The sequence below is a fragment of the Rhinichthys klamathensis genome, unplaced genomic scaffold (genome assembly GCF_029890125.1).
Source record: "Rhinichthys klamathensis goyatoka isolate OS25496 unplaced genomic scaffold, OSU_Roscu_1.1 h1tg000140l_1, whole genome shotgun sequence".
NCBI lineage: Eukaryota > Metazoa > Chordata > Actinopteri > Cypriniformes > Leuciscidae > Rhinichthys > Rhinichthys klamathensis.
This window is the reverse complement of record NW_026606675.1, coordinates 1,029,681-1,057,078: the sequence shown is the minus strand read 5'-3', so window position 1 is coordinate 1,057,078 and position 27,398 is coordinate 1,029,681. Positions and strand designations below refer to the sequence as shown.

Genomic DNA, 27,398 nt, shown 5'->3' with positions numbered 1-27,398 from the left:
CCCTGTTAGGGACATATACATAGTTATCACAACATGTTAATAATGTAAATGTTAAACAATAATGAGCTTTTCTTTGATAGTATATGTCCCTTATGCCATCTTAGATTTTTTTTTCTTCTTGAAACAAGCAAAACCATTTTTGATGAATAGAATATGTTTCACATTCCACCCTGTTAGGTTTATAGACCTAACAGGGTGGAATTTTTTTTAGCTAAATTAGCCATAGCTCTTTGAGTGATCAACATTTAGCTAACCTTCTACAGATAAATATAACTTTTATAACTATGTCAGATTTGTTTTTACATTTTTTTGATAGGACAAACATTCTCCATAACATAGCCTAACAGGGTGGTACTTTAATCGTGGGACAAGCAGGATAACATTTAAAAAAAAAAAAAAAAAAAAAAAAGTTAGGAGTGAGAGTTGAAGCTTACTTCAGTTTGTACAGTTGAATTCCAGCAGGTAAAAGAAATTAAGTCACTTCTTGAAAATGATCTCAATGAAATTGCAGTCGGATTTGGAAGGCAAAAAAGTACATAACAGGGTGGAAGACTACTTCAGGGACGCAGTAATTGAAGAAAATGACCTATATTTTCACATGATGTATATGTATGATTAGAGGCAATTTAGCCTAGTCTATAACATAATAAAAAAATATTTTGAGGTTTTTGTCATTTCATGGATTATATTTCTTGCAGAAGTTGATTACTGTGCACTGAGGACATGATATAATTGAAAGCATACATCAATTAAAATTGTGTAAAATACAAAATAGTATTTGTACTGTCTATTATCTCTGTTTAAATGGTAAAGAATACTTAAATTTACAATTTAAGCCATTTACTATAGGAAAAGTCACCGCATACCAGGGGTGCTTCTCTTATCACATATTCATAGAAAAAAAGAAACAGTAGGCCTATTTCAATATCCAACAGTTTTATTTTTGACTGCTAGCACTAAAAATACAGCGTTTCCCCAACCATTGTTTTGGACTTTTTTTTGCCTATATGAAGACACGAATGCATGAACTTCCTCCAGGCTCAAGATCCACTCCGAAAGTCACTTCGTGAACAAAATAAATTGGCGCCAGGTGTCTCGAAGTCTGTTGATGCTGGTTTGATGCAAAGTTTTCCGCGCGCGATTTGATTTGACGGGAATCACGCATGGAGTCACATGACTTATTATAAAAATAAATATTAATATAAATGTAGCGACGGCAGGTTCAGGGAAAATAGCGCAGTAAAAGTAACGATACAGCACTTAAAATGTACTCAAGTAAAAGTAAAAGTACACTTTTTTTAAACTACTTAAAAAAGTACAATTCCTAAAAAAAACTACTCAATTACAGTAACGAGAGTATTTGTAATTCGTTACTTTACACCACTGCTTTCCATAGGCCTAATGTTTTTATACTGAGATAATCATATTTTCTTATGAGGACGTGGTCATTATGAAGCAGTGAAGGTGTTAGAAGTGAATAAATGCTAGTAACTTGGATGTCCTTGAACAGACTGCATTATGTATTTAAAACATTCTAATTACCACAAAACTTTTTCTACTAATCCTCTGCACATTAAATTAACTACTACTTTGAAGTGCGTCTGTTATTGTAGTATTATTGATTTCAGATTTATCTACCCTTAAAACATAAAAAAAATTAGTTGGAAGCGAATGATTTTGGAGGTCCCCTGTTGTCACAATTGTGAGATGTCGAAATAAGAACTTAAACACACAAATATGAGACAAGAGACAAGAATGTACTGTGACTGGCAGAAAATATCAAAGCTGATGAAGAGCCAGGAACATGTGCATTTATTTCACAGTGTGCCAGTACTCACTGGCAAACATTCAATCACTGTTTTTTTATCTGTCAATTTTACATCTGCAGTGATTTCTCTCTAGCCATAGCCGCATCTCAGCTGGAGACCCCTGCCAGTCAGAGGCCCCGGAGCACTGGCCTCATTGGCACAATACATTGTATGCTTTTGGTGGTTGGTTGTTTTACATGTCGGTCAGACGGCCACCTTTGAGTTTGAGTAGGTGGCTCTTGTCCAGAATAAGCTACAATTACCCCTTTCCACCGAAATGGTACTGGTATCAGAGCCGGTTCTTGAATTATTATTTTTTTTTATTTGTTGTGCAGTTAAGAATTACATATAGGGATAAAAGTTTTGGATTAAAAATATAACAATAATTTCAATATTAAACAAATGAAACAATTTCTGCAAAATAGGAGTGTACAAAAAATGTTTTAATGGCTTTTCACAAACCTATTTGACTTTATTTGTATATTAATTTATTCATATTTATACAATGTTACTGATTTTTTTTTAATTGTTATTCAAGATAGAAAAAATAAAAAATAACCACCGCTCATCCGTCAAAAAAGTCTTGGAGAGAGGTGCTGCTACATTAAATCATCATGGAAAATTGTACAAATACAGCAGCCGCACACTCAAACACTGTGCAAGATCAATTTATTAGCAAGCTTTCGGTCTTGCGACCTTCTTCAGGCATACAAACAGAGTGAATGTGGCCATACAAAAAAGCCCCTGTCAATCACCTCTCCTGATTGCATAATGTCAGACACCTGTGTTAACATGGCTAAGGCTACAGGAATAGGGAACATGGGAAATGTAGTTCAACATAGCCTATATCAAATATAGCCTTAGGCACAGGGTCTACTGAAAACAAAACACATGAATTACATCAAGATTTCAAAATAAAAAAAAATGTACAAAAAATTTCATTACACTACATCAACACCCTATTCCATGTAAATATTTTTTACATGGACCCCTGCAAATGTAAATATTCTTGATGTAATTCATGTGTTTTGTTTTCAGTAGACCCTGTGCCTAAGGCTATATTTGATATAGGCTGAGTTGAACTACATTTCCCATGTTCCCTATCCCTGTAGTCTTAGCCATGTTAACACAGGTGTCTGGCATTATGCAATCAGGAGAGGTGATTGACAGGGGCTTTTTTGTATGGCCACATTCACTCTGTTTGGCCCTGTCCCAAATGGCGCACTTCATGCGGACTTTCGGTCTCGTGGACTTAAATTGCGCGTGCTCGCCGAGTCTACGAGTCCGTAGGCCGTCCCATTCAGCATTTTAACGCTCTGAAGTGTGCTCAGCAGCGCCCCCTGTGTACCCTTGAAGCGGTCTTCCGCAAAGCCCGCATAGATGCAGGCTCCACGCACTTTAACTACCCAGGAATCCTTGCAAAAGCCCAATCAGACAACGGATGGGAGGAGATTTCGCTCACGGACAATTGTTAACATGGCTGAGAAGAAAATATTTAAGTGTAATCATCATTACGGTTTTTATGACAAGTTTATACAAACATTATGATCATCGACCAGTGGTTGATGTCTCAAACATAGGCTAATAATAGCGAGCTGAATAATACGATCGCATTATGATTCATTAAATAAATAGAACAGAATGTCAGGGCTTTACTGAGTCATATGTAAACACAACAACAATAGGCAGCATATTTCCCCGAACCTGTAGCTCCTGTCCATAACAACAATCAGACCGTCTTCCTGTTTCCGGCGTGACGATCGAGTCTGTCCCAAAAATACCTCTCAATGCGCCCTCGCGGACTCGCGCTAAGGGCCCTATAGGTCTGCACTACATGACGTCACCGAAGTGTGAACTCTGAGGAAGTCCACAATTCCGGAGTGTGCCATTTGGGACAGGGCCTTTGTATGCCTGAAGAAGGTCGCAAGACCGAAAGCTTGCTAATAAATTGATCTTGCACAGTGTTTGAGTGTGCGGCTGCTGTATTTTTACAATTTATTGTTATTTAGAAACCGAATGTCACCCAATTCCATTTTTATTCAATTTAAATGAATTATTTCCCATATTTATTTCTATATATTTTTATTTTATATTATATTTAAACTAGTGTGGTTTAAGTAAGAACTGGATTTCTGTTCCCAACACACTGCAGCAAACATGAACCAGTTTGTATGACAATAGTTGGACGCCTGACTAACACATTATGTACCACTGTAAAACAAGTGAAAAGTTTCAGGTTGATAAGTTTGTCCATCCATTCGTACCCTCGCTTTAAAATCAGTTAATGATCTTTAGTCAGAATAAGAATACGTGATCAGAGATACTTGCCAACACTTCCACACACTTTTGTGCTTTAGGTAATAAGAAGTACTGCAGCTGTTCAGTGTGCTGTCACACAGTGTGTGCGCTTTACCGATGCTTGTGAAACACAGCGAGCAGATTGGAGGCATTCCCAGTCGACCGGCATGTATAAAAATGAGAGGAGTGCTGGGTAATCAGCAGTGAGGAATGGGGGCTGATCTAATCCATTACCTTTAATCTCTCATTGTACGGTCCACGTCTATCATTACAATGAACAAAGGCGCTACGGCATCAAACTTGCTTACGAATACGCTTATACTATTGGTCAATCTCCTTGCAGTTCTCCAATGTGGGCCAAATGCAAAGCAGGGACCTAGAAGGGGTCAATTTACAGTGAATCAGGCCAAAATCAATGGGTTCACACCCACCCGTCCCACAGAGTGCACTAAAAGATATTTATAGGCTTCCAAATCTCATTCATATGTACCGCTGTGTCATTTTGCCCTCCTATTAAAAGCTCTTGTAATATTCAGAGAGAGAAAAAAATGCTGATTTAGATCATGACACTGATAGGAAACAACTAAACGTGAGTTTACTGACCGTTTTCCTCAACCGTTCCTGTCTATTTTGATTTCAGATGGGTGTCTGCTAGGCAGAAGACTGAGTGATAATTTTACATACCGAGAGGATGCGTGTAAGCAATCTGATATTGTGGGAAACCATCTAAGCGCCGGTCATCTGTGCAATTTTGATGGATGGCTAAATTCGAATGGAGACATTAGACCAACACATGCCTAAATAAAACATGACTTGCGAAAAAGAAGAGATTTTGATAAGTGCATCGGGCGGACTATAGAGACAGCTATTGATTTCACACTGTCCTTGATGGGAAGCCAAAAAATAGTTTCAGTTTAATTCTGCTGCTTCAGCAAAGACATGGTGGAAACATGAATAGGGTGAGAAGGAGATCTACGCCTCCGAGGCATTCACACAAGCAGAAATCTGCCCGGACACCTAAGATGTAGTGTGGATTTACTTATTAAACAACATCGCAGTCAAAAATATAGCAGGGTCTCATCTCCCAGGTGATCACCGGCTAGAAAAGAGACACAACACATACAATATGTTTGCATGTGATCTCTGCCTGCATGCTTAGCACATACTCCTCCAGAACATATGGTCCTGTGTATTATTCATGGAGGGTATATGTGTGTATTCACTGCAAGGATGGGAAGGATATAGTTTACATGCATGCAGAATCTTAAGAGCACATCTTAAGGTATAATTGAAATGACAATGTCACTAAGCCCAGCGTGATGTTGTTGTATAGTTTAGAGAAAAGGATTGCGATACAACTAGAAACCATAATGATAATGCACTCAGCTCCTATCATCCTGACAGCCCCTTCTTTGTCATTTCCTCTGGAAGAAGACGACCACGTTTACACGTCACTTTTAGATGTAATGCTTCAGGCATCTTTGAGTCGTGTTGATGATAGAACCACTGCTATTTATTGATCTATTTATTTTGTCAGTCAACTTTAAATATGTCATGTTATATTGTATGCTTAATTGTAGATGCTAATATCTACTGTATTTACATTTAGATGACCTTTCATACCATGAAAACAATTATCAGCTTATCAGAATTGTAATATCAGCGCATACAACAAACACATTTGTCATGAACAGCTGCAGCCAGATCATCAATAAACTCAAAAAAGGGATGTGTCTTATTTGTGATCTGTGAATCAACGGATTAATTTAAAATAACATTTTGTTCAGGATTTGGACTGATTCCATTTTTGAGCTCACTGGATTTACTGCTAACTATCATCATTATTATATTTTTTATAGAAAGAAGTGTCTTATGCAATCCAAAGTTGCATGTATCTGATCAAATATATTAAAACAGTTTGGATTTCTATTTTTCTACATTTTCAAATGTAACTTATTCTTGTAATGGCAATGTTGAATTTTCAGGATCATAACAGTGTTACATGATCCTTCAGAAATAATTCAAATAAAATGATTTGGTGCTCAGGAAATAGTTCTTAATATTATCAATAAAAAAAAAAAAACCTTTGTGCTGCTTAATATTTTTGTGGAAACCTGTGGAAACAGCATAAGGAAAATAACAGCATTTATTAAAAAAAATATATATGTATATTTTTTCTAATATAATATATATATATATATATATATATATATATATATATATATATATATATATATATATATATACATACATATATATATATATATTGCAACATTATAAATTCCTTTAGTGTCACTCGTATCTCTTAGTGCAGCTATGAAGATTCATCTCAAATCCTCATAAAAAAATAAATGAATAACAGCATACGGATTTCAATAACAAAGACATAATGATTCCTTTTCAAACAGAACTCGAGCTGCGCCGAAACGCTGTGGGAACGCCCCTGCGTGATTGCGTGATGAAGCACGTATGAAATCAGTCCAATGGCGTGACGAAACGTCATGTGATGTCATCGACCAGAAAACTATAAAGCATACCTGGAACAAACAGTCACTAGCTTCTGTGTCTTCAGCAAGCGCTCTGTGTGAAACTGTCTCTGTCTATTTATTGTTGTTTGTCCACAAGCATTAAATATATATCTAGACATGAGTATCATGGCGAGCAAACAGCTTTTGGATTGTGTGTTCGTCCCTGCCCTCGCTGAGTGGGGACACACGTGATTTATGTGTTGTTTGTTTGGGAGTGGAGCATGCACGGTCAGCTCTAGTAAAAGGGGGCTGACAGTGTTCATTCATAAATTCCCGACGTGTAACATATGCACTGTCGAGAGTTTTAGCTCTGCTCCTGTTGGCTTTCTTCTCGAGGGAATAAAGTCAATAAAGATTATTTGGCTCAGATCTGGCGTTTGTCAAGGAAGCGCGTAGATTATGGGTCTGCATATATGCAATAAGAATTGAATGGCTCAGATCGCGCGTTTGCCGAGACAGCAAGTAGATTATGGGTCTGAATATCTGCAATAAGAATTGAATCAGAATGGCTCAGATTACACGTTTGCCGAGGCAGCGCGTAGATTATGGGTCTGCATATCTGTAAAACTAATCTAGTGGCTCGTCTCGCATTTGCCAACTCAACATGTAGATAATGAGTCCGCAATGTATAATATGTGCAGGGAACTGAGCAGACGGGAATTTCCCTTTCTCTTATGATTGTGTGCAAACTAATTATGTATTCTTTATTGTTTGAGATTATAGTATTCAGCCTGTCATTCAGACCATGTATTCTTGTCTGCTTGTTTCTGGCTGCATTTAATTTCATAAAGCAGTCAGTAAAATAAAAACTTGTAAAAGTGCATTTCTCTCTATAGGCGCGTTCACTACTGCGAAGATGGCGAGTCTGCATCGTCAATCAATTTATCAACAATTCAAATGTTTCATGCATAATCATTACTTTCGCCAGTTCTTTGTGGCAAGCTTTATTTCAGGTGTTGCGTGATATATCTGCACCGAAGTAGCAGTGCTTCGCCTGTGATGTTCCGTCACGCCATTGGACTGATTTCATTCATGCTTCATGACGCAATCACACAGGGGCGTTCCCACAGCGTCTCGACGCAGCGTCTCTTTCCCTCTTCAGGGAACCAGGGTTACAGTCGTAACCTGAGACGATTTGTTGGGTGAACACACCAACCCACAAAAAGCAGTGCATTAGTTATGATGCAGATTTTTTGTTGTTGTCTTTTTAGTAAATAATTCATTCAGTGACAAAGATGAATTTGATTTTGATCTGGGTGAAATGAGAACAAATTGTGCATGTATCTGAATCCCCATTCCAAAGACAATTCCTTTTGTTTGAACTCTAGCCGTCTTGAATCAGAAAGAAAAATCAAAAGGATGGGGGAGAGGGAAACATATAAGAGAGAGAGAGAGAGAGAGAGAGAGAGAGAGAGAGAGAGAGAGAGAGAGAGATGCTGAATTAGAAAGGCATCCAGTAGAGAAATGGTATTGATATCCCCCTCCACAGTAAGACGCTGACCTGCTTTTACAGTCTGATGTAATTATCCGTGGCATGTGTCTAAACCATGGAGAACTGAACATTTGCAACACTCCTTCAGATTTCCAATGCGATGCGCAACACCTTCCCTCCCCAGTGTTTGTACTGGCCGAGTTTCGCACCATTTTATAAATGGTAACCAGAGGGCCGAGGAGACAAATAAAATAAGAAATGGCACTATGAACAACTTCAGAATGGCACACTTTCATCTGACAATTAGAACAGCCTGCCTGCATCCTGACGTTTTATGGCATCTCAAAAATAATGAGGGGGAGGTTGCAGAGTAAAGACTGACAGGAAGGGAATTGTCTCAGCGGGGATCTGCGTGACTTGAGTGCCGATTAGCCGTCATGTTTAACACAAACACACACTGAAAAAACTGAAGCCAAGCTTCATTCCTCCACCAATGGGCTAAGGCATAAGTGTTTTCCAGGATAAATACAGAAATATTAAAAGTGATTTACAATGCTTTCTTGTTCAGTGTTTATTTGTATATTTTGCCGAGAACCACTTATAGATAAAACTTCATCCCTTAAAACCAGGCAAAAATCTTTGTCATTTGGCCAAAATCTCATGTTATAATAAATAAAATGCAATGCACAGGCTATTTAAGACGGTCTATGATGGCTATAAATCTTCAGTAAAGACAATATTGTACATATTCAAACAACCAGTTCTTTATTTACCTCTTGCATTGCAAACAAGCGGAGACAGTCCAAAATGTGTGCAGTACTTCATTCAAGATTGAGGCAAGGTGGAGTTATGAGGTTTGACTGACAGTTTGAGGATCCAATGGAGTTGTGAGGTTTAGTCATAAGCTCCTAAGGGAAATTCTGTCATTCTGCTGGCTGACACTCACAAAACCCTGTGCGCTTCCAGCAATAGCACACTGTTCATTTAAGTGTGGACAGAGAGAAAGGTTTCACGCTTTTGTTTTGCACATTTGGCTGGCGGCAGGAAAGGTTCAAGTAATTGCCCGATTGCCCCGTAGCTCTCTTTAGATTACAGTCTACATTCATGTGACTGACAGAGGATTTGTCATCTACATGCCACACCTAACTGAGCACCCACATAGCTAGAGGTACAATAAACTTATTATATGTTAGTTGATGAAACTGTAATGTGATTAACTTACTGGCTCAGATGCCGTTCTAACGACGGACAAAACATGTCTGCCATTCGCTGATCAAAAACCTTGTAACTCCATTTGAGTACAAATTTGGTTACATTTTAATAATATGATGACACATGCAAGAGTTTGACCATATATCAAGCCACAATATCAACTTTGACAATAAGGATGACTTAATATTGGCAAAAATGACAAAAGCAAAAACAGCAGCTTAAATAAAGTCAGCAAATATTTGGGAAATATTAAAGGGAATATTCTTGGTCTAATGTGTGTTTTAAGTAGATTCAATACAATTCAAATTCCTTAACATCAATGATTTATAAAGCTCCATATGCTGGACAAAATGTAATTGCTCCCTTGATATTGAAAGGCATCCGAAATTACGATTTAACAAGTGCATTTACAACACTGTGTTCTCAAAATGGTAAAAGAAAAAAGCAGGTTGCAGAATAACCTTTTGAGCCATGGATCCATCCCAAAAATCCAGCGCTTTCTATAAATACCAGTCTCTCTCACAGTTGAAAAGAAACAGGTAATCAATAACGCAAGTAGTTATTGAACATCATTCAGTCTCTTGGGAGATGTAGAGATAGAGACTCTGGTGAGTTAGAGAAAGAGAGAGGAAGAAAGCATTGTTTAGATGCATTGATAACAAACAACCCTTATGGGAGCTTTAAGGTACAGTACACCAGCCTGTTCTTTGCTCTCTACCCTGCTGAGTAACAAGAGATCAGGGAGAAGTTATCCAGAGGATTGAATGCCGCAGATCTGCAAAAAACAAACAACTACTTAAGGATCTCTGATGTATTGAATTATCAGTTGGGGGTTGGGGGGGATGGAATGTGTGGGTTGGAAACCACATTGTGCTAAAACGTAAATCTCTGATAAACACAAAGCCTTTCCAAACAGTCCATTAAACTACACTGCATGGCCAAAAGTATGTGGATATCCTCCTCTTAAATTAACTGGCAAGGCAGCTTAATTCCAGCACAGACAATTCTTAATCCTACGGCATATAGTAACATTTTAAAAGGACTGCATGATTTTAGCTATGTGGCAACAGTTCAGGGTTGGCCAATCTATTCAAGCATGCCAATGCCCCTGTGCACAAAACAAGGTACATACTGAAATGATTTCTGAGTTGTGTGTATATGAACTTAAATGGCCAGAACAAATCCCAGAACACATTTAGGATGGACTGAAATGTCGAAGGAAATCCAAGTCCGCTATATACAGTATATATATATATATATATATATAAAATATATATATATATATATATACTGTATATACACTCACCGGCCACTTTATTAGGTACCCCATGCTAGTAACGGGTTGGACCCCCTTTTGCCTTCAGAACTGCCTCAATTCTTCGTGGCATAGATTCAACAAGGTGCTGGAAGCATTCCTCAGGGAGTTTGGTCCATATTGACATGATGGCATCATACAGTTGCCGCAGATTTGTCGGCTGCACATCCATGATGCGAATCTCCCGTTCCACCACATCCCAAAGATGCTCTATTGGGTTGAGATCTGGTGACTGTGGAGGCCATTTTAGTACAGTGAACTCATTGTCATGTTCAAGAAACCAATTTGAAATGATTAGAGCTTTGTGACATGGTGGAAGTAACCATCAGAGGATGGGTACATGGTGGCCATAAAGGGATGGACATGGTCAGAAACAATGCTCAGGTAGGCCGTGGCATTTAAACGATGCCCAATTGGCACTAAGGGGCCTAAAGTGTGCCAGGAAAACATCCCCCACACCATTACACCACCACCACCAGCCTGCACAGTGGTAACAAAGCATGATGGTTCCATGTTCTCATTCTGTTTACGCCAAATTCTGACTCTAACATCTGAATGTCTCAACAGAAATCGAGACTCATCAGACCAGGCAACATTTTTCCAGTCTTCAACTGTTCAATTTTGGTGAGCTCTTGCAAATTGTAGCCTCTTTTTCCTATTTGTAGTGGAGATGAGTGGTACCTGGTGGAGTCTACTGCTGTTGTAGCCCATCCGCCTCAAGGTTGTGCGTGTTGTGGCTTCACAAATGCTTTGCTGCATACCTCGGTTGTAACGAGTGGTTATTTCAGTCACTGTTGCCCTTCTATCAGCTCGAACCAGTCTGGCCATTCTCCTCTGACCTCTGGCATCAACAAGGCATTTCCGCCCACAGAACTGCCGCTCACTGGATGTTTTTTCTTTTTCGGACCATTCTCTGTAAACCCTAGAGATGGTTGTGCGTGAAAATCCCAGTAGATTAGCAGTTTCTGAAATACTCAGACCAGCCCTTCTGGCACCAACAATCATGCCACGTTCAAAGTCACTCAAATCAACTTTCTTCCCCATACTGATGCTCGGTTTGAACTGCAGGAGATTGTCTTGACCATGTCTACATGCCTAAATGCACTGAGTTGCCGCCATGTGATTGGCTGCTTAGAAATTAAGTGTTAACGAGCAGTTGGACAGGTGTACCTAATAAAGTGGCCGGTGAGTGTATATACACACACTCACCTAAAGGATTATTAGGAACACCATACTAATACTGTTTTTGACCCCCTTTCGCCTTCAGAACTGCCTTAATTCTACGTGGCATTGATTCAACAAGGTGCTGAAAGCATTCTTTAGAAATGTTGGCCCATATTGATAGGATAGCATCTTGCAGTTGATGGAGATTTGTGGGATGCACATCCAGGGCACGAAGCTCCCGTTTCACCACATCCCAAAGATGCTCTATTGGGTTGAGATCTGGTGATTCTGGGGGCCATTTTAGTACAGTGAACTCATTGTCATGTTCAAGAAACCCATTTGAAATGATTCGAGCTTTGTGACATGGTGCATTATCCTGCTGGAAGTAGCCATCAGAGGATGGGTACATGGTGGCCATAAAGGGATGGACATGGTCAGAAACAACGTTCAGGTAGGCCGTGGCATTTAAACGATGCCCAATTGGCACTAAGGGGCCTAAAGTGTACCAAGAAAACATCCCCCACACCATTACACCACCACCACCAGCCTACACAGTGGTAACAAGGCATGATGGATCCATGTTCTCATTCTGTTTACGCCAAATTCTGACTCTACCATCTGAATGTCTCAACAGAAATCGAGACTCATCAGACCAGGCAACATTTTTCCAGTCTTCAACTGTCCAATTTTGGTGAGCTCTTGCAAATTGTAGCTTCTTTTTCCTATTTGTAGTGGAGATGAGTGGTACCCGGTGAGGTCTTCTGCTGTTGTAGCCCATCCGCCTCAAGGTTGTGCGTGTTGTGGCTTCACAAATGCTTTGCTGCATACCTCGGTTGTAACGAGTGGTTATTTCAGTCACTGTTGCTCTTCTATCAGCTTGAATCAGTCGGCACATTCTCCTCTGACCTCTTAGCCTAGAAATCTAGACGCACCCTAGCGGCAGCAAAAATTATTTTGCAGCAAAGTGTGGTCTAGCAACTCTCCATAGACTTTTGAGCTGGACAACAAAAACTGGTCCGGCCAATCACATCGTGTATAGAGTCGGCGGGCGGGCTTAACATAATGACGACAGAGTTGTGACGGTTCCGCGTGATTTCCATAGGTGATTTCCCTCTGCTTGAAAACAAACAAGATGCTGCTGGCGAACAGCAGTCTTTCGAATCGGCTTTGGCCGTGACTCTGGATGACTTGGAATTAAGAGAACGTAACTTAAGTCATTCCTAAAACAGGAAGATGTGTTCAGAGTTTTGACGACCGGATACGGCAAAAGTTTAATATACCAACTAGCTGGTTCACTGGAGGAAAAACGCATGGGACTCACTCAGCCACAGCCGTTCGTTGCTCTGGTAGGTTGTAGCGCTATCCTATTGCGTGCCGAGGGATATTGAAAGACAACCGTTTATCCCACCCCTCGGATTGAGGTATGCCAATTGTGAGTTCCCAGACCTAACATCTTGATGTAGGTCTGGCTTGCCAGGCTACTGACCTCTAGCATCAACAAGGCATTTTCGCCCACAGGACTGCCGCATACTGGATGTTTTTCCCTTTTCACACAATTCTTTGTAAACCCTAGAAATGGTTGTGCGTGAAAATCCCAGTAACTGAGCAGATTGTGAAATACTCAGACCCGTCTGGCACCAACAATCATGCCACGCTCAAAATTGCTTAAATCACCTTTCTTTCCCATTCTGACATTCAGTTTGGAGTTCAGGAGATTGTCTTGACCAGGACCACACCCCTAAATGCATTGAAGCAACTGCCATGTGATTGGTTGATTAGATAATTGCATTAATGAGAAATTGAACAGGTGTTCCTAATAATCCTTTAGGTGAGTGTATATACACACACTGAACAAAATTATAAACGCAACACTTTTGTTTTTGCCCCCATTTTTCATGAGCTGAACTCAAAGATCTAAGACTTTATCTATATACACAAAAGGCCTATTTCTCTCAAATATTGTTCACAAATCTGTCTAAATCTGTGTTAGTGAGCACTTCTCCTTTGCCGAGATAATCCATCCACCTCACAGGTGTGACATATTAAGATGCTGAGTAGACAGCATGATTATTGCACAGGTGTGCCTTAGGCTGGCCACAATAAAAGGTTGTAAAGGTTTTACCAGGGATAAAAAAAGGTTGTTGATTGTTGCCTGTGGAATGTTGGTCCACTCCTCTTCAATGACTGTGCGAAGTTACTGGATATTGGCAGGACCTGGAACACGCTGTCGTATATGCCGATCCAGAGCATCCCAAATATCCTCAATGGGTGACATGTCCGGTGATTATGCTGGCCATGCAAGAACTGGGATGTTTTCAGCCTTTAGGAATTGTGTACAGATCCTTGCAACATGGGGCCATGCATTATCATGCTGCAACATGAGGTGATGGTCGTGGATGAATGGCACAACAATGGGCCTGAGGATCTCGTTACGGTATCTCTGTGCATTCAAAATGCCATCAATAAAATGCACCTGTGTTCGTTGTTCATAACATACCCCATGAGCCACTCGATCCACAACGTTGACATCAGCAAACCCCCGGGATTCATCCGTGAAGAGAACATCTTGATATGCCACACCTGTGAGGTGGATGGATTATCTCGGCAAAAGAGAAGTGCTCACTAACACAGATTTAGACAGATTTGTAAACAATATTTGAGAGAAATAGGCCTTGTGTGTACATAGAAAAAGTCTTAGATCTTTGAGTTCAGCTCATGAAAAATGGGGGCAAAAACAAAAGTGTTGTGTTTATAATTTTGTTCAGTGTATATATATATATACACACAAACATATACATTTATTAGGGGTGTAACGATATACATATTCGTATTGAACCGTTGGGTATGAGGCTTTCGGTTTCGGTATGTATTACCAACCGAACGATTCGTTAGACCATTTTCCTGCCGACCAAATTGTTGTGAGTAGTCACACTGGCGCGACCACCACAACGTTGCCCAACATCAAATGGCAAACAAACATAATAAAAGCGAAACGAAACTGCGCTACTCATTTGTGCTTAGCAGACCATTTATGAGTTTGGACCAGTGTCAGTGCAGCGCGAGCCAATCTTGATCAAGCGACATTGTTACTACACAGTGCTAAGAGATCCAGTAAAGAAAGCATTTCAATTCGCCACAGAAGTAATAACATCGCTGCGAGATCTAGTGAGAAGCATTCAAATTTCTCTGTTACTAACCCTAGATCTCTATTAGATCAAACAGCGCTGACGTTGACTAATCAGCAACATTCATCATCAATTTTATGTAGTAACACTGACTGTAACCATGGAAGTTTGGCAGGAATAGTAAAATGCTTTCAAGTAAGTCACATCTTTTTCCAGGACTTCAACTCAAATATTATCATATTTAAATGTTATTTTTAATGTGATGACCAAAACATTATTTGTTCATCCTTCAAAGATTACCCACATTTATAAAACTAAAAGTTTCAAGATGTAGGAAAACACACTTAATTCAAAATAAAAGACATTAAATTACTATTGTAACCAGTAGGTAGCTGCCATTTCCACTCCCAACTATTTATTTCTTAATCATTTTGCTTTTGAATTATTATTTCAACATTATGAATAAAATTGCTACCCTTAAATGTTAATATGGAGCCTTGCAAACTTAAAATAAAATGAAATAATAAAATAAACCTGTGTTTATAACTACTACAATATTACATTTCATTTTTTTCCAAGGAGCTGTTTTTGTTTTATATGCTGCTAAGAAGAGTCAAGTATAGCTCCATCATTGTTCAAAGTAAAAAAAAAGATAATACTTTATGATGTTAGTTTTAATAAATAAAAAAATCAAGGAAATTTCTCTGGCATTTCTTTCTTTTTGCTGTATCGAAAACGTACCGAACCGTACAGTGTCATCACTGTATCGTATTGAACCGCAAATTTTGAGAACCGTTACACCCCTAATATATATATATATATATATATATATATATATATATTTATTTATTTATTTATTTATAAAAAATATGAATTGTCCATTTTGAATTACTAGTGACTTTAAGCACAGCTGAGCAATGTGTCAGAGCATAAGCACTATCCCACCAAGTCATGTCTATAATAGTATTCTTTAATAAGTTAAACTAACTGAAACTAGACCGATAAGCTCATTACGCATATTCGTAAGAATCTGCTTCTAGTGTTGTTGATAACTTGTTTTACTAAGTAATAATCCCATGTTGATATAGTGTTCTGCCGCTCAGTGGATCTGTGCTAAAGGAGAACGATAGGCAATGAGGGGTTCTTTGGAGTGATTCATGGGTAACCCTGCTGCCCTACTCAATATAGGCAGGCAGATGACTGAGTGTCCAGTGTTGTTTGCTGGGCCCTACACAGCACACCGACACGTCTCGTGCCAATCAAATGCTCAGGGTGATAGAAACAGGTCCTGACACAGAGCAGCACTGTTTTTCTTCCTGATCACTTGCATATTGATTTTTGCATGCAGCCTTTGACTTTCCTCCTTCCGGTGGCGTGTCTACAATGGTGACCGCTTCATATACGAGACCCCTGTTTATCTGAGGAATGTGTCCTTTACCTCTACACATCCACATTTGTAAATCATCCTACTCAAACCTAGCCAGACTGCCAACTACATATCTGAGAAACATGCAGGCAAACGTCAGCAAATAAATGCCAACAAATTCTCTAGGGCCCTATGAAATCATTTTTTGTTTTTTCCCCAAATTCTCTTTTTCATTTGATTTTTTTTTGGAGTCCATTTTAATGATTTATTAAATTTTAATAATTAGAAATGATATATAAATCAATTGAACTCATTAACATTTTATTAAAATATTTACAACAATAGTGTCCTATGAAATATGTTTTATTTTAAATATGTTAATCCCTAATTTTCTTTTCGAGGTCTACTACAATAGATTTATATATGCATTAAAGGATAAAAAAAACACTTGCATTTTCTCATAATATACATTGATTGCACATCACTTTATTTCTCACGGTGCGTTCGGAGATTATTTCTTTGTAAACCCCTCCTTTCCGGGAGCCTTCTCTGCTCTGATTGGTCAAATGGCCCAGTCTGTTGTGATTACAGTACATATCGGGGGAAAAAACACCTATTGCCATATCTGAATTTCAGCTCCGGAGGTTTCCTCACCGCTTGATACACAGTGATATGAACAGTAATGATGGTGTCAGATTTTTACTCTATCAATTCCAGCCTCATCCTCATGCTTTGGAAGTACGTGAAAAGTGGATTCGCAGCGCTGAAAACCGCGTCTTCTCAATGTGTCAAAAACATGAACCAAACTCTTTCAGGCCTCAGCTACAGTGTTTGAGAGTGGGTCAAAATAGATGTTGTCCGCGGGCAGCCAATGAAGACCATAGGCTGGCATTATGCAAATTTGTTCAGTATGTAACAGGAAGCGAGACTGAAATTGCTGATGACTTGTTTCAGGAGTTCAGAATCGTTTCTTTATTTTATTTTATCGTGCACTTTGATCTGTAAAAATGTGCAGACCGTTTTATGAAAGGTAATATTCAAAAAAGCATAATAGGGGCAGTTTAATTTCTGAATTTATCAAAAATGGTGACAATCAAAATGAATGCGTAAAACTTTAATAATGTAACCTTTTAAGATGTAATGAAAAGAAATTTCATCAATTTCTTACAATAGTTATTAAAGGTGCTTACACAAAGTAGAGGTTTACTGCTAAAATTAAAACATGGACAAATTGTGATATTCCTTAAAAAGGTTTTAATAAACTGTGTTATTGTTGTTGTTATTACTTTGTACTTCTCAATCTAATGTACAATAGTACAATATGTCTGTCATTGCTTCGTGTTAAACCAAACTTTTATTTTGCTGGGCTGTAGTGAAGACTTGAGTTTCTGTGTGTATTTGACAATAGTTCTATCAAATGAAATGGTGAAATACTCATGGGGTGAACTCTCAGATCATCTGGAGATAAAGTTCATGTGGAGTGTCCTCATATAGTGAATTGGCAGACGCTGAAACACCACAATTGTTATTCGTGCGTGAGTATGTGTAGTATACGAAACGGCAGCACTTATTCGCACAGAGAGACACGGTACATGCAGACGTCATATTTAAATGGCAGTCTTTTGGTGTTTTAATATCAATATTGAAATAGCCCTACTTTTTACTGTATGACATTCCGCATCATAGATTCCATTTTTATGACTGGATTCCACAATTCCGTCCGCGTTTTCCGCATCACGAAAATTATAGAGCTCTACTTCTCCAGCAGTTAAACAATAAAAACAGTAATCCACCCTTAGATAAGCAGAACAACTCATACAATCCCACATAGACCAACCTGGCTTTCCGCCTGGTGCTGTGTAGCAATTGGCCGCTCTAACTGTGTTTGATTCTTATTTTGTTCATTTTTGGGCATTTTCATTGGTTAATTGCCCATGAAGTTCTGGTCATTCGTTCCCTCTTTATTTACTCTCCCTGAGGCTTCTAGAACATGCCAAGGTCGAACGACACCATCTCGTCTCTCTCCGTCTGCTCACTCCTCACCCTCTGATAATTGCCTGTTTAATTAAGGGCTTAGCAGTGACCCCATGCATGGTGGCAGCAAGGGGACAGAGAGAAGTGGGGTCTATCGATTGCCTCCTCTGGCCAGAAACAACCTTCTTTCAGCACTCTCCGTTGACCCTAAGAGAGCGTGTCGAAGAGGCAAACACACATCTATGCTTCATGACTTCAGTGCAGGGCGTCACAGCTCAATAAGACCTAGGCATGTATAGGGCTGGACCCCAGAAGCAGGGAGGCTGTTCATTTACATGCCAGTTAAGGGGCTCATTGTTCAGAATCTATAGTCTCAAAGTCACCAACGTTTTCATGGTAGTCCAATTAGTCTTTATTGTATTGGGAAAATTCTGTTTACTTCAATACTTTCAAAGCTGTGTATAACAGTCTACAAAAACAACAACAAAAATTAGTGACATTTTGGCAACACTTTATCATGAGGTTCAACTTGTTGCGACCTAGAAGAAGTAGTGGAAGATATTTTCTATTCTTCTGTCAAACATCCGAGTGAAACAGATTATCAAAAAAGAAACAGAATGTAGAGCAGAACTTGGTTCCATCCACGAATTGTTGATTGGATGGAGGCAGAGTTGAATGCAAGTTTGACTAAGAAAGAAGTGGGGTATAAGTCGACTAAATTATTAGAAAAGTCCAGCATAATGTACATCACCTGACATTTCACTGGAAGATCGAGTTGACATTTTGATTAAAAAAATATGTCGAAAGAAAGAAAGAAAAAACAAACAAACAATCAAATAAATGCATTGATGAATCAGTCACAATAAGATCAATAAAATGCCTTGAGAAAATAGATAGGATTCATTTTCATTTCATGTCGACTTAACACATTAGGTATCTTGAAATGACAACAAACAATTTTACAGCATTTATTAATCTAGGATCATGTAAGTTAGTACTACAGTTTGCTTTTAACATTTTGGGAAATGCTAGTCTATTATGAAAAAACAACAGGAATTAACAATGAATAATATTATATTTATAAATTAACATAGATTAACAATAGCTGAAAAAAAGTTTCTTCACGATACAAAATGCATAAATAAAATGAATAAAACCTTATTATAAAGTGTAACCAACATTTTTGAATTGGTTCTCTTCTCATGTGTTGTTGAAAAAAGTTTGCTTCAGCTATGTTTGGACTAATGGAACTGTATTAAACCTAGTGCAAATCCAATTAATATATTAATTCAATACATATTTTAAGTCAGCAAAGCCCCACTACAACCGCTGATTAGGACAAACACATACAATAATATGGAATAGAATGTATCATACGCAATCATCAACAGATCAAAGGTTGAGTCAGTGTATAATTTCTGTAATTTATGAAGAGTGAACCTAAAAATGGCATCCGTCTCTACATATGAAGTATTGTAGCATATTCTAAAAAAAAAAATACACACTACCATCCTTTAAATTCAAACCTAACCTTCTGTCATTAGAATGTCACATTTAGGTCCACGTCCTGATAGAATAAAAACGTCCCCGTCCCGATCCAATAAGAATTTCTGAGAGCCTGTTACAGTACTTAATGGGTGTGAAAAGGAAATTGTGTGAAAGCGGAGGCTAAGAGGCCCATAAAACCATTTTCATAAATGAACAGTACTCCGGTGCTCCCCAGACAAGGTTTGCGATGGACTGCAACGTTTTTATCCCCTCTATTTGGTCCTAGCTCTGTGCGCATTATGTGCTGAATAATTGAATCAAGCTGTGATTTGGTTATGTTCCATTGAACAAGTGCTGAGATGTTTCATGACTGTGGTTCTCCTAGCTTCCTCTTTAAAACACCTACCCGCTGCCAACAGCACCACAACAAATGCTCACGCTGCTTAGCGGAGCATACAATAAGTGGGATTCTTTAGTTTTCTTAGAGATGCCGGAAAAAAAAAAACGTTAGGGCACTCACCACTGAGAGGATCCTTCCGTGCCGGTTATCTCCAGAACATCGTAGTCTTCTTCCAATTGAAAATCGGAGAAGACCAGGGCAATGGTGTCACCTGGTTCAGCTAGCACTGTCCAGGTGCAGTCTGCGTTGTTGTTGTAATCCTGGGGGTAATTTGGACTTGTGATGACACCGCTTTGACCCCGCAGTGTGCCACCACAGCCATCGTCCGCTGTGAAGAGATGACACAAATACAGGCAAGTTTAACTTGGATAAAAGCAATTTCCTTGATCTTCTGGTAGAGAAAAATGGCTGTAAATAGGAAAACGATACAATGCCGCGACACACAATGGGGGTCTTGAGGTTTCGGGCAAGACTCGCAGGCCAGTGATGCAACACACTGTAACATGGGGCTAATTAATTGAGATCTATGTAAAATTTTGTTAATTATTTCTAGTCAAAACCAATTCTACTCCTTAAAAGTGTGTTAAGGAGACGATTATATAATAAATAGGCACTTAAAGGCTGCTGTGGTAATTGAGCCCCATGGCTCTCCCGACCTTCCTTAGTGAATCAATGCAATCTCTCTATTTTTTGCTCTCTTGATGCTCAGTCTTTCTTCCTGACAGCGAGTCCGTGAGGTGAGGAAAAAAAGAGCCGAGCCAACTGAGGGTGAAGGCAAAGCAACAGACCCACTGTCTTCCCTCCCCGTTTTTTTTTTTTTTTTTAAATGCATATCTCCCCTGAGAAAAGTAAGAAATCAAAACTTCTTGACATGGAGAAAAGTTGAGTCTGGATACCTGACATCCTTTTCAAAAAGTGTATTCTTAACACCACCTAAAGAGGCTTTGTCTCTATCACAAAATGCAGATGAATAAAAAAAATAAAAAACCAGGCTGCATCTGTTTTGTAGCTGGAAAAACTCTTTAAAGATTCAGAGCTTGTACATGTAATCAGGGACTACAAGATATCCAGGGTGAGTTTTGGTAGAAATCATATATAATCTGAGATGGTTTAGTTGCAGTGTCAAGGTTTGGTCATCTCCATAGACCTTAGTCAGGGTAGTGCCATATTGTTTGACATGAATGAAGACAAGGCTGTAAGGGTAGAAGTACAGTGTGTTCAGTGGCTGAAACATCTTCCCAAAGACCTTTCTTTAGACAAATTTTTGAAAGTTGTGAGTTTTGAAAATTACATGTGATCTGAGATCTTTAAATAGTGCATGCCAGCAGTAAAGACTGCTGTCTATCCGTCACAGCCTCATTTTCATCCAAGTAATATTCAGTATGGCATCTACCCTGAAACAGATTTATTTAATATGCAATTCTACAAAGGTCCAAATGTCTGAGACCACCATTCTATTTTACATTGATCTAATTTAATACGTTATTATTAGTATTACATTTGATATCACCATAACAAGTTGAGTGTAAAGTTAAAAAATAATAATACGTTTCAGAGTCTTGTTCAATTAATGTCTTGTTCAGCATTTAAGAATGTCTTGTTAAATCAAACCTTACTATTTTATACTAAAACTTCCGTATATATTTTCTACAAACTGGAGATTCTACAATCTCCAGTTTGTAGAAAAAAGCAGGCCATTCATCACACATACGGTAAAAATGTGGCATGCAAAGACATCCCTGCTCTGTAAAGCCTCCAGTTTGATAGCTACAGAAGAATTCTGAATTATGGGTGCATGCCAAGTGAATATGTTGCCTTCCAGGCAAGTAAAGGAGCAAAGAGACTCTGTGTGTGAGTGAGTGAGTGAGTGAGTGAGTGAGTGAGTGAGTGAGTGAGTGAGTGAGTGAGTGAGTGAGTGAGTGAGTGAGTGAGTGAGTGAGTGAGTGAGTGAGTGAGTGAGTGAGTGAGTGAGTGACTCATAATGATAACTAGAAGCCTCTCTGGGGTAAAAGAAGGGTTGAGGGGGAAAGAGATTGATCGGAGATTTGTTTAGGAGGCGTTTGAGTTGGCGTTCGTGTGTGAGTTTGTGGAAGGGAAGACAACGCGAGAGAAAAGGTGAGTCATCACACCTACCTAGCAAGCAAAATTGTCTCTCACCAACCAAATAAACAAACTCTATGTCAGTGCGAGTGCAGTGTGTGTGTGTGTGTGTGTGTGTGTGTGTGTGTCTGTGTGGCTCACACAGGTGAAGGAGCCTGCTTGTCACTGATGGGTGATGAGTTCTTCTCTGACAGGCCAGCATGGGATTCATTAGCGGTGACTGGCTAATCGCATGATTTCTTTTCTGTGAGTGGAAAACGGCGGGAGGACCCGGGCCCTGTCAGTCTTCTGTCGGATCCGTCACTCTTACATTTCCCCGGAGAGACATAGAGCATATGTGAGGAGAAGCCTCTGAGAGTTCTGGAACAGAGGGATGGAGAGGGAAAAAAAAGTGCAATGGATGCAGGGAGGGAGGGTTCGAAGGGAGGACCGGCTATTGGTATTCCAGCAGAGAGTTTCCTTCACACTTCAGTAGAACACGCCGATCACTGGCCTCAGCTCTGCCTCTCAGTCTGGTCATTTGATCTTGTTGAGACTTTGTGACTTCATGTCTAAACTGCTAATATTTATAAAATGCTTTGTAAAAAATGATTTAGTATTTGCAAAAACCTAAAAGCGTTACTAAAAATCAGATTTTTGTTTCATGTGCTTTCAAAAAAAGGTAAATGAATAGTGTTACAGTGTAATAAATGATTACGGTACATGTATTCCTTGCATATAAGACCAATCACAATACATTATGAAAATGGTAAGAAAGACAACAAATCACAATTCACTGCATACACTACTGTTAAAAAGTTTGCGGTCAGTATTTATTTATTTATTTATTTTAAGAAATTGATGCCTTTACAGTCAATCTTGATCAATTATGTCCTTGCTAAATAAAAGTATTTATAATGTTGCACAATATTTATATTTCAAATAAAATTATGTTCTTTTGAACTTTCTATATATCAAAGAATCCTGAAAAAATGCATCATGGTTTCCACAAAAATATTAAGTAGCACAACTGTTTTTGAAATTGATGATAATAAATGTTTCTTGAACACCAAATCAGTATATAAAATGATTTCTGAAGGATCGTGTGACATAGAAGACTGGAGTAATATGCTGAAAATTCAGCTTTGCATCACAGGAATACATTACATAAAATATATTGAAATGTAAAACAGTTATTTAAAATTGTAATCATATTTTACAAAAGGACTGTTTTACTGTATTTTGATTAAGTAAATGAAGCCTTGAAAATATGAGACTTCTTTCAAAAACAACTTTAAAAACAACTTTAAAAACTTTGACCGACCTCAAACATTTGAGCATATAGTAGTTTGCCATTAAATAAAAAAGAAGAGAAAAAAAAAAGAGAAAAATGTAACTGCTGCAAGAGAGTTTCTAATACAACAGCTGAGGGAGTAACAGTAAATTGGTATTTTTTCTCTCTCCTGCCTGTCGTAATCATTATTTTTATTACCTCTTTTGGAAAGTCATGGAAACGCCATCATTGTTTTTTTTTTGTTTTTTTTACTTTTGCTATTTTAGCAATCGGAAACATAAAAATCATATTTGCTGTCCTCTCCCGTTTATCACTGTAGAAGTATACACAACTATGATGACTTCTGATTCTAACAACCCCATAAATATATCAAAAAGAGAAAAGCATAACAACCTGTTGGTATTATCACAGCAAAACCAATATAATGCAATGGTAAGTACAATGTACAATAATCTAGAGTATAGGGCAATCATTCATTGTCATGGTATTAAAAAAACATCATGTTATCAATCAAAGCACCCCCATTTCCTGACAGCTACTATATGTAACAGAATTTTAGTTTAAAACTACCGCTTTTATTAAAAAGCTCAAGCAGACCTTTGAACTGCCCAAGGAAGTCTCTTTAATGTCAAAGTGACTTGTTAAATTGGCTTGGATAAACAGATGATGTGTGATGCATAAAGATCTAAGCCCCTACAAAAGATGGCCTGCTTGTGTTTCATCTCTTCATACTGCCTTCCTCGGGCTCTGCAGCTGCCATGGTAACACACCAGCGAGTGGTGTGCAGCGGCACCCTGAGACCCGAGAGCCAGCACTGATACAAAACAACAATAGGCAAAAGAAAAGGATTTTGGAGGTAGAACAGATCCAACCAGTCCCTCCGACTTCAACTTTTCTCTTTTCTCTTATCTTCCTTCTGGAACAATCATCCTGTTCAGTGTGCCATAGAGGAGGGTGGCATGCCAGCAGACCGCCATTTTGATGTTTTGAATGGAAAATACTAAATGTATTCGCACAGTGCGAGTGAAAGAGGGGGTTGAGAAGGATGTGAGGATACAGACCATGCTGAGAGGCTTAGAGGCCAGAGATCTGAATGTGGGTATTCATTTGGGAGGGTATTTATTAATGCATATAAATGTAGACATCTAAGCTTATTAGATCAAATATTTATAATATGCTCTATAGAAAATGTCTGAGTGTTGTGTTTAAAAGAAGAGGCCTGGAAGATGAGCACTAATGGGGACAGAGAAGCCTTTCTGACACTGTGTGACTCCTTTAAGGAAAATGGCCCAACCTCCTGCCACCTTCTGGCCACCCATAATCAGAGCCCGAGAGGAGGCTGTCTGCTGCCGGCTACAAAGGCCGTTGATTTGCTGTTTTCTCTAGATGTGTACAGAGCAGAAATCCGTTTGGCATCGGTTGCATGGTTAATTCATCTAAAAACCATTCAAATGGGAGAGAGATAAAAGATAAAAGATGATAGAGGATACAGAGCAGATATGATTTCCAAGCCGACTGAACATTTAGAGCCAGATTTACTAAACAGGGCAAATTAGCGCAATTCCAAAAAAGTTCTGTGCGTGATCTACTGACGACGCACAAATTAAAGAACACAGACGCAGCCGGATCATTTCCATAATGACCAACACGATCTACCAAGAGCAGCGCAAATTAGCGTCTGGTTTAAGACATGCTTTTTTGGGGGGTAAATAATGGCGCAGATACCAGTAAATTGACAAATGCAAACCTTAGTAAATCACCTTGCATGATTAATTTAAACACTCTTTTCCCATTCATTTTGCTTCTGAAAGGGAAACTCCTACAAATGCATAAGCAATAAGGTCAGCCGCAAAAATAACTCCATCCACGGCTTTTCAGCGCTAATTTTTCACTGCGTAGTAAATCCTGACAGTAGTTTAACACCAAAAGAGGGTTTGTGCTGGCGCAAGCAGTTAGTAAATCTGTCCCATAGAATGTAGTGTCACATTAAAATGAAGATAAAAATAGGGAAGTCATAACATAAGTATGAATTTGCAATATTTTAATAATACAGGAAAAATCATGAGAATAATGTTGTAGAATTAAAAGATTAAAGTTTGTGGTTACTTTGTCATCTAATATTTAATGTGGCAGTAAAATGCTGTTGTGAATATTAAAAAAAAAACTTAAAGCAGTATAATAACCCTTAAGAAAAAAACAAATAAAACATAATAAACAGTAATAAATAGATACAGTGGTAACACCCAGAAGAAATAAAATAATACAATAAAATAAAATGCATTACCACATTGTACCTTTCTTAAAAAAAAAAAAAAAAAAATGCTGTACAATTCTGCATGTAAATAAAGAATATTTACTGCACATTTACATAAATATTTGATTGTTAAAATTCAGAAGAAGCATTGGCAAGAAGGGGTCTCTTTCTGGCATTGCGTGCCTGAGCATGTGTGTCTTTACGTGGGCTTCCTGTCCCCCAGCCCGGGCACAGATGGCCCTGGTTCATACTGGCCTGCGAGAACACACTCACACTCTATCTGGAGACCGCAGCTACTGTTCATTGCCCTCGCATATGCACTAATACATTATACATGCTATTATCTGTGGAGTACTTTGTCATTGTTTTATTAACTGCAAGACCTGTGTATGTTTTTATGAGACTGTCATGAATATGTGAATATGCCTCTCATAAAATAAACGCATGCATATACAGAGTTCACTTATGCATATTTATGAGCCTGTGCTTTGCATCAAACTGACTGAACTTAAGATGTCAATGGGGGCTCGCATCATGTTAATATTTGGCCTCGAACTGTCAGCATGTTTTCAGAGTATCATGACGGAGAGCATTTGGATATCCCTGCCCCTCAGGCAACGGCTAACACGCTATCACGTGACCCCGCGGTCTTACACAACACGGCTGTGTGGCTTTCACACGTCGGCAGGTATCACCTCGGGGGTGTCTACTGTGTCTCATCCAGGAAAAATAGAACTGTGCAGCCAACCTGCTACTAAATGCTGGGATATCTGTCAGCCCTGATAAAGACCCTTGGTAACCTTTTTCTTGAGACTCTCTTGTTCAGTCCCACCCCGGACTCACCTCGGCAGTACGGCAGGGGGAAGTCCCAGGCAGCGGTGCCGGAGGAGGTGGCCAGGCATGAGAGCACAGTGTGGCCCTCCAGCACGTAACCCAGGTTGCAGCTGTAGCGGATCTTGTCCCCGATGTTGAAAGTAGAGCCCTGCTGCATGCCGTTGAGCAGCTGGCCTGGATTTCCACAGGTGTAGCTTGGAAGCGCTAGAATGGGAGAATGAAACAAAGGAAATGTTTTAAACTGTTTTTCATATACTACGTGACAGAGAAATACACTGAGATTTTTTTCATGTTAAAAGGATACTATTGTTAAAAAAATATATATATATTGTCTAAACTTGATGTCCTTCATCAGAAATATATATTTTTTTAATTTAGGAAATAATAATAAAATTCAGCTTTTCCATCATAGAAATAAATTGCATTTTAAAATGTATTACAATACTAAACAGTCATTCTAAATATGTAGTACTTTAATAAATGATGTGTAAATAATATTTCACAATATTACTGTTTTTACTGTATTTTGATCAAATAAAAGCTTATTTCAGAAACATTAAAAAAATACTTTTAAAACGTAGTGTATACACATCCTGAATTCATATTATTATCATATTTTTTATCTTCCAAAAACTTTACAATACAGAAATAGGGTTTCAATTTGCAGTAATAGCATGAAGTTATATATCTATAATGTCATAACACTTAAAATTATGGAAAATTATGGTGTGTGTATGCAAAGCATTACTGAATTGTTCAAACTAATATTCAACCCATTTGCATTAATACAACCCATCACAAACCATTGTAATTGACCATTTCGACAA

General features: G+C 38.6%; 1 protein-coding gene across 1 annotated transcript in view; it reads right to left on the bottom strand.

Moving 5' to 3' along the window:
- csmd2 (CUB and Sushi multiple domains 2) overlaps positions 1-27,398 on the bottom strand; it is a 334,540-nt gene that overhangs the window by 203,958 nt on the left and 103,184 nt on the right. The window contains exons 4-5 of the mRNA XM_056257596.1: positions 26,581-26,775; positions 20,231-20,438 (exon numbers count right to left, since the gene is read on the bottom strand). Of these exons, the coding sequence (XP_056113571.1) occupies positions 20,231-20,438; positions 26,581-26,775 (403 nt within the window). The remainder of the gene's footprint in view (positions 1-20,230; positions 20,439-26,580; positions 26,776-27,398) is intronic.